General features: G+C 42.8%; 1 protein-coding gene across 1 annotated transcript; it reads right to left on the reverse strand.

Moving 5' to 3' along the window:
* Positions 1 to 2,006: 2,006 nt before the first annotated feature.
* LOC144308851 (uncharacterized) lies at positions 2,007 to 7,460 on the reverse strand. Its single transcript, XM_077889871.1, has 2 exons — positions 7,396 to 7,460; positions 2,007 to 3,917 (listed from the first exon to the last, which is right to left on the reverse strand). Exons 1-2 carry the CDS (start codon positions 7,458 to 7,460, stop codon positions 3,263 to 3,265), a joined length of 720 nt encoding a protein of 239 aa, XP_077745997.1. The 3' UTR covers positions 2,007 to 3,262.
* Between the last annotated feature and the right edge of the window lie 6,793 nt (positions 7,461 to 14,253).

Genomic DNA, 14,253 nt, shown 5'->3' on the forward strand with positions numbered 1-14,253 from the left:
AATAGAAGTGGTATGGATGGAATATTATTCAGCCATAAAAGTAAATGAAGTACTGATACATGGTGAAACATGGACGAACCTGAAGACAACATCCAAGTGAAAGGACCCAGTCAGAAAACACTAAATATCGTATGATTCCATTCATGTGAAATGTCCAGAACAGGCAAATCCATAAAGACAGAAAACAGAATAACGGTTGCCTATAGTTGGGGATATGTGGAGAATGGGGAGTGATGTCTCCATTGCTGTGTCTGAAGGACTGCTACTACCCACCTCAAGGACCTCCTTTTGTCCATGGTTACAGGGGAAGAAAAGCTTCAGGTAGGTTCAGTGGCAGGCTCGCAGGGGGAGCAAGTCTTTCTGTACCTGGAGTAAGAAGACCTGGGTTTGATCCCCTCCTCAGATGCTCACAGCTAGCATCTTTCAGGCAATCGCTTCATCTTCCATCATATTGCTACTCAAAATGCGTCCCCCCTCCCCCGGGCTGGTGCTGATCCACAAACTGTTACCCTCTCACAACAGCGTAAACGCAGAAATGGAAAGAAGCATTTAAAAACCTCAACAGCAATCAGACAGAGTGGCTTTATGTCTGCTGAATTGAATAATAAACACGTTGAGCTCATTAAAAAAAAAAGAAAGAATCGCAGATGCTTCTTCCTCAATTTCCCATGTGGAATAACCAAGGAAGACACGTATTGGCTCATCTTGAGACACTGCCTCATATATAGAGCCAATGGCTGTGGGTCAGAGGCTGCAGGTCCATCAGAGGCTGATTCAGAAGCGTGGGGCTGCACTGATTGGACGCTCCATAAGACCTGTAGTGTTGTAAGTAATTAAGTTCTGACTTTTCAAGAACAAAAGTTTATAGCCTGAAAAGAACAAAGTCAGATAAATCTGAATGGGTTAACAGTGGCAGCTTTAGTTGGGAGGGGTCCTGAATAGGTGTTGTTTTTTGAATTTTTGGATTTAGACATTTATGTACTGAGTTTGGGTCCTTGCTTATGGCTTTTCAAAGAACTTAATAATATGAATACCATTGAAAAAGTTTGATTTGGGTATGCCTGTCCTATTAATGCTATTTCCCCCCATGTTGTTGCTATAATTTGTTAGTGAGGCAGTAGCCATTCTTTTATTTCATCTCAGTAACCACAGCATTACATCATGATTAGTCACTAGGTGCCTTTCTCCTCAATTACTCACTCATAGGAATAATCAGATGTAGTCAATTCCCACTCTGGACTTCAACATCAAATGGCATTTTCCTTTCTCCTTCCCAGATTTCATGTGTGTCTCTCACACTTCCACTCCAAGTGTCCCATCCACAGCCCAATTATGGTGCATTTTAATGTTGTTTTACTAGCACTCCCATTTGATTTCTGAAATTACAAATGAAAACCACACACATACACACACACAATCCTAATGAATCCAGGTTCTTAAATAACTGTTTACATAATACAACGTGTATGAGGCCAATATGCATGAATAACTTTGAAAAACATCTGCATGTCATATTGACACATGGATTGTGAACAGCAATAAGCATGATAGAAATTAGACTTGTTGAAATGCAGTTTTCTTTTTCTAAATGGTCCACAGTTCTTTTCTGAAAAGGCAACGGCTCCGCAAAGAACCTTTGGCTTCTAAAATTTTCTTCCCGCTGTATATGGAAATTTCTAGGTACCACCCACGAGAATTTATTTGCACTATATTTTGTGGTAGCTTTTCTTGGGATTTATGAAGCAAGCACTTTGTGTCCCCGCTCCAAATACCTTTGGCTTATTCTGTCTTTTAGTGGGCGCCAGAAAAAGTTGTATTTCCATAGTTTACCCAGCTTATGTCTCACTGCTAGGTGCAGAGTAACATTCTTTACAGGTTTCTACATTCAAATAAAAGGTCATTTAGAATTTATTTTAAAAGTTCACACGGAACACATAGCAAACTTGATGAAATCGTGAGTTTTAATGCAACTCCTAACACATTTCAAAGGATTGAATTCTGTCCCCCCCGCCCCGCGTGGGTTCTCTCTCCACAGATATAGGAAGCTAGGAATCAATGAAATAAAACGTACTTGGATAATCACGAACTGCTTTGAAATTCAGCATGTACCTATAGGAAAAGGAAAAAAAGGGGTGGTGGTGGAGAGCCCGTGCAAGAAGGAAAAAACACAGTGGGTAGTAAAGCGCATTACCATTATCCTAAGTCCTCCGACCCATCAGATCACTTGAGGTAGAGGAAGGAATCATCTTAGTTCCCTTAATTTCCAAACAGCCTCTGCCTATCTGGATGCAAAAAACGATAGGGACTTGTCCCACCGTGACATCTGGATGTTTATACTCCAACCACACTGGTTCAAAGCAAGAGCTTGAACGGAAACCCCCAGGCAGACAATCATGCCACCTTCCCCCTTCAATCTCCAGGCTGGGTGTCCGAGGAAGGCTGTTATTGGTTCAGCCCTGGTCACCCCACCACCCTTTGGGCCAATGGCCACGGATCATGTGCTGCCAGTTGCTGATTGGCTGCTGCTAGCAGCGGCTGGGAGCACAGCTGCTCTCATTGGACGATCCCATCAGCCATGCGTAGTCGTGGTTCAGGAAGATTTGGGGTCAAAAGTGCAAGAGTATAGGCTACCAAGGAACGGAATCAGATAAATGTGAGTGCAGTAAAATCGGCCTTTCCCAAGGTGGGGAGCTCGAGTAGGCCACGATTCGAGGTCGTTTGATTGAGTTTTCGGCACAGTGTTTGGGTCCTCTTGTATGTGTGTAGTTGAATTTGGACGAGAGGCTCTGTTGGGGGAGTGTGAATGCGCTATGTGTCAGTTCGGGATCTGCTACAGCACTTCACTCATTGCTGTATCACAAACTCAAACAAATCTCTTGATGATACCACTCGACACAAGAGGGAGAAGGAGAATACTTAAGGCAAGTCAAATCACTGTGGACACACAGCTGTGACCAAAAAGATACCAGAAGAGGCTGGCCTGAAGGAACGGGCCATTTAGGAAAGTGACAAAATGCAACCCGGCCAAGGAAATCCTAACGGTCCACACCACACACGTATATTAAAGTGGACTTGACAACATTTTGTCATGTTCTGCCCACGGTGAACGTGCTTTAAGGATGGGCAGCATGGCATAGGGCCAAACGCTGGAGTAGGTGGCGTTGTGGGGAGCTACAGGTCTTTCCCCGACAAGTGAGGTAGCTCTGAAAAGAGCCTTTGTTTTGTGGGGTGGTCAGAGGGTCAGCTGTTCATTGGCGTCTGTTCATTGGCGTCTGGCGTACCAGATGAAGGCCTCGGAGGCCTCAGACACGACATGCTTGCCAATCCCCCCTGGCAGCAGCAGATGCATGGCGGTCTGGATCTCCCTGGAGGTGATGGTGGAGTGGGCCAGGCGAGAGGCCTCGTCGATGATGCGCTCGAAGATGTCATTAATGAACGAATCTGTGACTCTCAGGGCCTTCTGCGAGAGGCTCAGGCCCTCATGAACCTTCTTCAGAACCCTGGGAAATAGGTGGCGAAACTGCCTGAGCAGCGGACCCGGCGGCGGAGTTGGCGGTGGTGGCGGTGGTGACTGCAGCGGTGGCGGTGGTGACGGCGGCAGCGGCGGTAACGGCATTGGCGCCTCGGCTGCTCCTGCTGAGGGCTCTCCTGATAGGCTGCCGCCTGGCTCCTCCGTAACCAGGCTTTCCTCCCAAGAGGTCTCACAGCCAGGCTCAGCCATGTGGGGCTCACCTCCCCGATAGCTCAGAAGGAAGCGCACTGGCAGCAGCTGAAGGGCCAGGGCTCTTTTATAGCCACTGTATGGCCCGATGTCACCGGAAGCTCCTCTCTGATTGGACAAAAGGCAAAGCCAGGAAGTGAGCGGGTCATTCAGCCAGGTCTTGTCAGATCTCGTGGCACACCTTCGAGCTTGGCATCTCCTCAGTCAGAGCGGGAATCAGGCAGCCTCTAAGTTTCCCATGAGGGCTGCCAGAAGGACCTCTAAACATTCCACAGGAAGCCGTTGAGTACCTCTAGATTTCCAACATGAAAATTTTCTGGAGAAGGAGAGAGTAGGAGAGAAGGGGGAGGAGCAGAGAGCGAGGGAGAGATTTCAAGTAGGCTCTACACCCAGCGTGTAGCCCGAAGTCTGGCTGTACTTCACAAAACCTGAGATCATGACCTGAGCCAAAATCAAGAGCCAGATGCTTAACAGACTGAGCCACCTAGGCACCCTTTTGCAATACTTTTTATTCCATAGTAGTCCTCATCTCCACCTTACCGTTGCTGTGATTATAAAAGAGGGGCACACAATGGGATGCCTGGGTAGTTCAGCCATCTGCCTTCTGCTCAGGGCGTGATCCTGTGTCCGGGGATAGAGTCCCACAGGGGGCTCCCTGTGAGGAGACTGTTTCTCCCTTTGTCTGTGTCTCTGCCTCTCTCTGTGTGTCTCTCACGAATAAATAAATAAAATCCTTAAAGATAAATAAAGGTCGGGCACATTGATTCCAGAGCATCAGAGTATTTGTAGCACATCCTAAGTCAATCACATTTACCGCTTATCAGAAATGATGCACTAATGTGGAATCAAAATTATTCCAATAAAACTACCACTCTTCCACGTTCCGTTATGTTGGAATGCAACATGTTGGAAATCTGGAGTTACTCTATGCCTTCACGATTCTAGGTTGTTTGATTGAGTTTTTGGCACATTGTTTGGGTCCCCTTTTATGTTATTTGAATTCAGATAATGGGATATACTAAAGGGGTGCGAATGGGGTAAGTGTGATTGTTATATCTGGTATTGCACTTAAATTGTTGCTATACCACACATTTTGAAAAAACAAAAATCTCCGGATGACACTATTGGACACAGGTAGGAGAATAAGAATAGGTGAGGTAAATAAAATTATTTTGGAAATAGTTTTGACCATTAAGATCCCTGAAGAGGCTAACCTAGGGAAATACCTAATAGAAATGACCATTTAGCAAAGTGATGAAATGCAGTATGGTTAAGAAAAATCATAGCCAATAGCACTAAAGACATAGAAAGTCGAGCTGATACTGTTTTTTTTTTAACATTTCTTTCACACTAAGAATTTATAAAGATCGACAAAATGGCAAAGATCCAAACACTAGAGTAGACTGCACTCTGGAGAGCTTCAGGTCTTTTCCTGCCAAGTGAGGTAGCTCTGAAAAGAAAAGGCTCTTGCCTTTGCTTTGCGGTGTGGTCAGGCGGTCCTGAGGCAGCTCATTGGTGTCTGGTGCACCGGATGACGGCCTTGGTGGCCTCAGACACAGTGTGCTTGGCAGTCTCCCCAGGCGGCCACTGACATATGGCTCTCTGGATCTCCCTGGAGGTGATGGTGGAATGCTTCCTGTATTGCTATGAGGTGCTCTCCTTGGACACAACCCATCATCCAAGTGATTCGTAATACTGTATTTAGTTCCGTCTTGTTAACTTTTTGCTTTAAGTCGCCATAATCATTATAAATATTTTATGCCATCGATATTTCATTTACTTCTATTTGCCAATTCATTCTATTATCATTCCTCTGGCATCTCAGATCATTTTCCATCTTCTAAGTTACATTCTTTAAAATCTCCTTTCATATGGTGTTCAGTGGGTATAAGTACTGAGTTATCATTTTTCTTAAATGTCTTTACTTCTGAGTTAAAGTCTTAAGGTAACCATAATTGAGATGGAGTTAGGTATGCAGGGCACTAAAGAGGCCTTTAAATCCTGAAATCCTGAAAGCTGTCAATTAGGTACCTACCCTCCTCTTAGGGGAGGTAAGATAGTACCTCCAGCTTCACTCCAGCAGAGGAGTGATATTCCTGCAGAGGCAATGGTGAACAATGTTAACCCATGGGAGATGTAGTTAGATAGGGACCATATTGCTTTAGGTGTCTTTGGTGCTTACCCAGGTGTATTGTCACACATCACTGGGAATTATGTTTAAGAAAAATCATGTGCATAATTACTTGCTGAGTATAATAACTGGACTGGCCTCATGAATATTATTCCCCTTTTATGACAGGAAGTTTCTCAGACTTTGGAGAAAAATAGGGATGTGGGAGTCTCCACTTCCCCATTCCTTGACAGCATCAATGATTAGATGGTGGTCCATGAACAAAAACAGTCTGGGAGACCTCTACATTCCACTTAGGAGGCTCTAGCAATAGTGTCAAGCAAACAAACAAGCAAAGCATAATTGCACAAGAAGTGAAGGAAGACAACATCCTTCTCCCTGCATCATTCCATCCCTCAAGCCAGCATTGTTCTGGACCAGGAAAAAAAATTTCCCAACTAGTAAGAATTCCTCTTACTAGGGAAGGAAAAAGTAGAGTGAGTGAACAACTTGTCTAGACTGTCCTGGCACTGCATGAAGGTCTAGCTTCAGTTTCACTCCACTCATAACAGCAAAGACTTGACTAGGAAGAAGGAATAAAAGCAGAGGCTATTATCAACACATATGCAGCAGGAGTGATTTCAGTTTACAGAGAATTTTGTGGCATACAACTCAGCAGCTTCCACCAACGATGAAGTCACTGCCTGGGTGCATAGATCCTGACAATGGTCCTAGAAGTATTTAAGTTTCCTAGAGCCAGCCATTCCTCAGTACCCACCCCCAGGCCCCAGACCACCCTCCTGCCAACACCTCTACCAAAACCACACCCTTCCAGAGCCAGGACCCACATGAGTAACCATTCAAATACTCTGTGGCTGCACAGGTGTAGAACACCAGCCACCCTGGTCCCTTCCTACCTCCACCAAGACCCAGGAGTTAAGCTTACAGCCAATCCGGTTTTCTCGTAGGTGTGCAAGAGCAAGACACCAGCTTAAGTACCCTGGGCTGACGCACCAGCTTGCCTGCACTTGGGGGCACAGATAGCCCCTCTAGCCATGGCCTGATCCTATCATTTGCATCTGCTACAGCGGGTACACACACAGAGGAGAGTGTGCAGTGATGGGTGAATTCTCTGACAGCCAGGCCCCCAGCAACAGCTGCTTATGGAAAGCATGCTCAGCCTTCTGTCTCTGGCCTGCAACACCATGCCCACCTATAGATAGCATCTCCAGCTTCACTCCAGCAGGACTCTCACCACTGGCCCTCACTATACTGCATAGGCACAGGGGAAAGATCGTGTGGCCACAGGACAGCATACTGACACCTAGGGCCCCCTGATGTCCTTGTGAGTCTGTATCAGGCCCAGTCATTTGTCCCTGGCCAGCAACACCACACTCACCTATAGATAGTCCCCGCAGCTGTGAACCTGTGAAGCCCTAGCCTGATTCCCATCACTGGCTTTCAAGTCCATATGCATGCCTAGGGGAAGAAAGTGCAGCTGTACAAGAGCACACCATCATCCAGGGCCCCCTGTAGCTGTCTGTGGGCTCAGATCAGGCTCTACCTCCTGTCACTGGCTGACACCACCATGCCCACAGGTGGCTGGTTCCTCTGGTTGTGGACCTGCATGACCCCCAGCCTTACCCCCATCACTGTACTCCACTGCAGTCTGCATACCTATGGGTAGAGTGTGAAGCCATAGGAGAGCACACTGGCACCCAGGTCCCCCACAGATTCCAGTGAGTGCATAGATGGCCTTGGCCTCTGTTACCCACCCTGACCCCCATCACCACAAGTGTGTCTGCAGGTGACCACTGCTGCCACATAGACACCTGCACTAGGCCCTCACAGCAGAGTATGTGTACACCACTGGCTCTGGCCACCATTACTGCCTGCCCTGGTCCCTAGCTATGGGTCCTGGAGTCACCACTCAGGAGCCCAACAGCCCTTGCAGCCACTGCATTCTCTCCACCATGCTCACCAACATACACACGGTTGTTGATAATGTGGACCTCAGTGGCCTGAACTGAAGAGACATTACAGCCTCCTTGGACCCACTGCTGCCGTGTGCCCCTGCCCTTAGTGCCCTGCACCAGTAGATGCAGGGTCATAGCACAGCCCAGTGTGCTGCACATCCACACTGCAGAATCACTCCATAAAGTCTGGAAGAGGTGACTGCTCCTTGAAATGCATAGATACCTACACAAGGCAACAGTGATCCGAGAATCAGGGAAACGTGTTCACCAAAGGAACACAGCAAACCTCCAGTAGTGGGCCCCAAAGAAATGGAGATCCAGGAATTTTCTGACAAAGAATTCACAAAAAAAAATTGTTCTACAAATGCTCAGAGGGTTATAAGAGAACACAGATAAGCAAATTAATGATATCAGGAAAACAATACAAGAACAAAATGAGAAGCTCAACAAAGTGTCAGAAAACATAAAAAAGGACCAACCTGAAATTTCAGAGCTGAAGAATACAAGCAACTGAATAATTCAATAGAGAACTTCAACACCAGACTTGAACAAGCAGAAGGGAGAATCAGTGAGCTAAAAGACATTATCTATTGAAATTATACAATTAGAAGAGCAAAAGGAAAAAAAGAACGGTGAAAAGGAATCAAGAAAGCCTATGTGAGTTTAGGGACACCATCAAAAAGCAATAATGTATGAATTACTGCCACCCCAGAAGGAGAAGAGAAGGACAAAGGATTACAAACTTATTTAAAGAAATAATGGCTGAAAACTCCCCAAAGATGTGGACATCTAAGTTCATGAAGCTAATAGGTCACCTCAAAATTACAATCCAAAACATGCTTCACCAAAACACATACCAATAAAATTGTCTAAAACCAAAATCGAAGGGCAGGCTGGGTGGCTCAGTGGTTTAGCTCCGCCTTCGGCCCAGGGCATGATCCTGGAGACCGAATATCGAGTCCCACGTGAGGCTTCCTGCATGGAGCCTGTTTCTCCCTCTGCCTGTGTCTCTGTCTCTCTCTGTGTCTCTCATGAATAAATAAATAAAATCTTTAAAAAAACAAAACAAAACAAAACAAAAATCGAAGAGAGAGTTTTAAAAGCAGCAACAGAAAACAATTTTTCTCTCATACAAGGGAAGCTCCATAAGGCTATCAGTGGGTTTTTTGGGAGGGACCTTAAAGGCCGGGAGAGAATGGGATGATATATTTAAACTGCTAAAAGAAAGAAATTGCCAACCAAGAGTTCTTTACCCAGCGATGCTGCCCTTCCAAATTGAAGGTGAAATAAAGACTTTCCCTAGTAAACGAGAGCTGAGGGAACTCGTTGTGACTAACCCTATGTCACAAGAAATGCTGAAAGGAGTTCTTCAAGCTGAAACTAATTGGTAACACCAAAACATATGAAAATACACAACACGCTGTTAAAGGTAAGCATACAGTCAGACTCAGAATACCCTAAGACTGTAACGTGGTGATGTGCTGACTAGGTAACTTTAAAATAAAGAATAAGAGACAAAGGTATTGAAAACAATTTGTTAACGGACACACACACACACACACACACACAAAATATAAACAATGATGTAAAAACAGTAAATTTAGGTGGGGAATAATAGGATAGAGTTTTGCTATGTCATCAAAGTTAAGCTGTCAGCATAAAATAGACTGTCATACCTACAGGATGTTGTGTGTAAACCTCATGGGAGCCAAAAAGTAAAAACTACCTAGATACACAAAAGATAAAGAGAAAGTAATCAAAGCATACCACTACGAAAAATATTCCATTTACAAAGGAGGGCATCAAGAAAGGAATAGTGAAAAGTGGAACTAGAGAACAGCCAAGAAACCAGTAATAAGGCGACATTAGTAAGTCTTATCAATAATTACTCTCTTAATGGATTGAATTCACCAATCAAAGGGCATAGAGTGGTTTAGTGGACAAAAAGCAAGATCAAACTATGTGCTGCCTACGAGGGACTCACCTCAGCTCTGAGGACATACATAGATCCAAAGTGAAGGGATGACAAAAGCTATTCCATGCAGGTGGAAACCAAAGAGAGTGGGGTTAGCTATACTAATGTCGAGCAAAATAGACTTTAAGCTAAAATGGTAACGAGAGACAGAGATGGTCGTTAGGTAATGATGAGGGGGGTCAATTCTTCAGGAAGATGTAACAATCATAAATATGCACTCAACACTGGAGCACCTAAATATATTAAGCAAATACTTAAAAAACTGAAAGGAGAAATAAACAGCAATAGGATAATACAGGGAGACTCCAGCACCCCACTTTCAATATTGCATGGATCTTCCAGACAAGAACATCAACAAGGAAGCACTGCACTTGAGCCATACTTTAGACAAAACGGACTCAACAGACATATATAGAACATTTCATCTGGCAGCAGCAGAATACACGTTCTTCTCAAGTGCGCATGGAACATTCACCAAGATAGATCACAAAACAAGTCTTAGCAAATTTAAGAGCATTAAAATCATACTATCTTTTTTGACTGCAAGAGTATGAAACAAGGTATCACTAGCAGGCAAAAAGGTAGAAAATTCACCAGTATGTGGAGATTAAACAACATGCTTCTGGATAACACTTGGGTCAAAGAAGAAACCAAAAGGGGAAATCCAGACACAAATGCAAATGGAAGCATAGCATATCAGAACTGCTTTTGCAGCAACCTATATGTTTTGTTTTAAGAGGGAAATTTACAGTGACAAACACCTACATTAAGAAACAAGAATGATCTCAACCTAAATTTTCACCTCAAGGAGCTAGAAAAAGAAGAACAAACTAAGCACAACGTCAGCAGAAGGGAGGAAGTAACAAAGATCCGAGTGGAAATAAATGTGCCAGACACCAGAAAAAATGATAGACAAGATTAATGAAACTAAGAACTGGTGATTTGGAAAGATAAATAAAAGTGATGAAACTTCAGCTAGGCTACCTCAGGAAAACAGAGAGAAGACTCAAATAAAACCAGCAGTGAAAGAGGGGACATTACAACTGACACCACGGAAATACAAAGGACCACGAGAGATTACTACAAATGGTTATATGCCAACAAATGGATAGCCTAAAAGAAATGGATGTATTCCTAAAACACACAATCCACCAAGACTGTGTCATGAAGAAACAGAGAATCTGACAGGCTAATATCAAGTACGGAGATTGAATCATTACTTAAAACCTGCCAAAACAGAAAATCCCAAGAACATATTATTTCACTGGTGACTTCTACCAAACATTTAAAGAACTAGCACCAAAAAAAAGAAAGAAAGAAAGAAAGAAAGAAAGAAAGAAAGAAAGAAAGAAAGAAGAAAGAAAGAAAGAAAGAAAGAAGGAAAGAACTAGCACCAATACATCACAAATTCTTCCCAAAAATTGGAGAGGAAGGAATACTCCCAAACTCATTTTACAAGGCCAGCATTACTATGACACAAAAGCCAGGTAAGAACGCTACAAGAAAAGAAATTGACAGACTAATATCCCTGATGAATACAGATGAAAATATTCTCAAAAAAAAAAAAAAAAACATGAGCAAACTGAATTCAACAGCACATTAAAAATAAATCATCCACCATGATCAAGGGGGATTCATCCCTGTGTTGCAAGTATGGCTCAACATAGATCAAGGGGGATTCATCCCTGTGTTGCAAGGATGGCTCAACATATGCAAATCAATAATTGTGATACACTGCATTAACAAGACACAGGATAAAATCATAGAATCGTCTTAGTAGATGCAGAAAAAGTATTTAACAAAATTCAATATTCGACTCTCATTAAAAAAAAAAATCTCAAGAAGTGGGAATGGAGAGGACACACCTCAACATAGTAAAGGCCATGTGTGACGAGCTGACTCAATGGTGAAAAGCTGAAAGCTATTTCTCTGAGATCAGAAACAAGACAAGGACGCCCACTTTTGCCACTTTTATTCAACATACTATTGGAAGTCCTAGCCAGACCATTTAGGCAAAACAAAACAAAACAAAACAAAACAACCACGGAGAAGAAATGAAAAGGCATTCAAGTTGTAAGGGAAGAAGTAGAACTGTCACTATTTGCAGATGACATAATATTACTTATAGAAAGCCCTGGAGACTCCACCAAAAGACAGTTAGAACCAATAAATGGATTCAGTAAAGCTGCAGGAAACAAAATCAAAATTCAAAACTCTGTTGCATTTCTGCACACTGCTAACAACCTATAAGAAAGAGAAATTAAGAAACCAATCCGTTTACAATTGTATCAGAAAGAAGAAGATAACTGAGACTAAATTTAACTGAGGAAGTGAAAGATCTGTACACTGAAAACTATGAGACAATGATGAAAGAGATTGAACAGATGCAAATAAATGGAAAGATATTCCATACTCAGGGAGGGGAAGAATTGGTATTATTAAATGTTCATCCTACCCAAAGCAATCTAGAGATCAGTGCAATCCCTACTGAAATTCAATGGCATTTTTCACAAGAATAGAAGAAACAATCCTAAAATTTGTATGGAACCACAAAAAAACACCCCCCCCCCAAAAAAAAAAACCCAAGTAACCAAAACAGTCTTGAGGAAGAAGAACAAGGCAGGAAGCCTCATACTCCCTGATTTTGAACTATTTTACAAAGCTATAACAATCAAAACAGTATGGTATTGGCATAAAAACAGATGCATAGATCAACAGATGAGACTAGAGAGCTCAGAAATAAACACAGACATATACAGTCAATTAATTTACAAAAAGAGCCAAGAATATACAACAGGGGAAAGAACAGTCTCTTCAATAAATGGTGTTGGGAAAACTGGACAGCCACATGCAAAAGAATAGAACGGGATCACTGTCTTACACCACAGGCTAAAGACTGAATGCAAGACCCAAAACCATAAAACGCTTGGAAGCAATCATAGGTGCTAAGCTCCTTGACATCAGTCTTGGAGATTGATTGATTGATTGATTGATTGAGTTTTTGGATCTGACACCAAGAGGAAGGATAACAAAAGCAAATATAAACAAATGGGGCTACATCAAACTAAAAAGCTTCTGCACAGCAAAGGAAATCCTCAGCAAAATGAAAAGCCAACCTACCGAGTGGGAGAAAATATTTGCAAATCATGTATGTGATAAAGGGTTAATATCTAAAATATATAATGAATTCCAAAAACTCAAAGGCAGAAAAAAGAAAAATCAAACAACTTGATTAAAAACTGGGCAAATGATCTGAATAGACAGACAATTTTCCAAAGAAGACATACAGATGCCCAACAGGTACATGAAAAGGCCTTCCATATCACTAATCAGGGAAATACAAATCAAAGCCACAACAAGGTACAACTTCGCACCTGTTAGAATGGCTATAATTAAAAAGACAAGGAATAACAAATGCTTGTGAGGATGGAGAGAAAAAGGAAGTCTCATGCACTGTTGGTAATATAATGTATGGGATGTAAATTGGTGCAACCACTGTAGAAAACAGCATGGAGGCTCCTCAAAAAACTAAAAATAAAAGTACCATATAATCATCTAGTAATTCCACTACTGGGTATTTATCTGAAGAAAATGGGTACAATGAACGGGCACCACCATGTTCATTGCAGCATTATTTACCATAGCCAAGATATGGAAACATCCTAAGTATCCATTTCTGTTGGCATGATATGGCCTTTTTTTTTTATGTTTAGGATTTTCATTTTATTAGCTTTTTTTTTAAAGATTTTATTTATTCATGAGAAACAGAGAGACAGAGAGTGAGAGACAGAGACACAGGCAGTGAGAGAAGGAGGCTCCATACAGGGAGTCTGATGTGGGATTTGATCCTGGGACTCCAGGACCATGCCCTGGGCTGAAGGCAGGCACTAAACCGCTAAGCCACCCAGGGATCCCCCATTGTCAGCTCTTACATTTAGGTCTTTGATCTATTTTGAGTTAATTTTTGTATATGGTGCTAGGTCAGAATCCAAACTCCTTCTTTTGCATACGAATATCCAGTTTTCTTAGCTTCAATGGTTGAGAAGTCCATCTTTTCTATTGAACTCTTTGGTGAGACATCTGTCTTGAACCAAAGTATCCTCAAAGAGGGCTGATAGCTGAGGGGTGTCTGCTGGCAGCACATTTGATATGCTTTGAAGTCAGACCCACCTGGGTACAAATCGCAGCTGGTAAATAGTAATATTTACCAGTTGTGTGGCGTTAGGGAAGTTCTCTGAGCCTGTGTTTTCTCATCTGTAAAAAGGGAATGATAGTATTATCCACCTCATAGGGTTGTTGTGAGCATTAAATGAGATGACGGAAGTAAAATGCTCAGCACGACAAATGTAACAAGCACTCCGTAAATTTAGGCTGTATCATTTCCTCCCACATGGCACAGGAAGTCAGCTCATTTGCCCAACCCTGGCCTTTGTCTCCACAGTCTGGTTAATTGTCTTCAACCACGTACCTG

The sequence above is a fragment of the Canis aureus genome, chromosome X (assembly GCF_053574225.1).
Source record: "Canis aureus isolate CA01 chromosome X, VMU_Caureus_v.1.0, whole genome shotgun sequence".
NCBI classification, from domain to species: domain Eukaryota; kingdom Metazoa; phylum Chordata; class Mammalia; order Carnivora; family Canidae; genus Canis; species Canis aureus.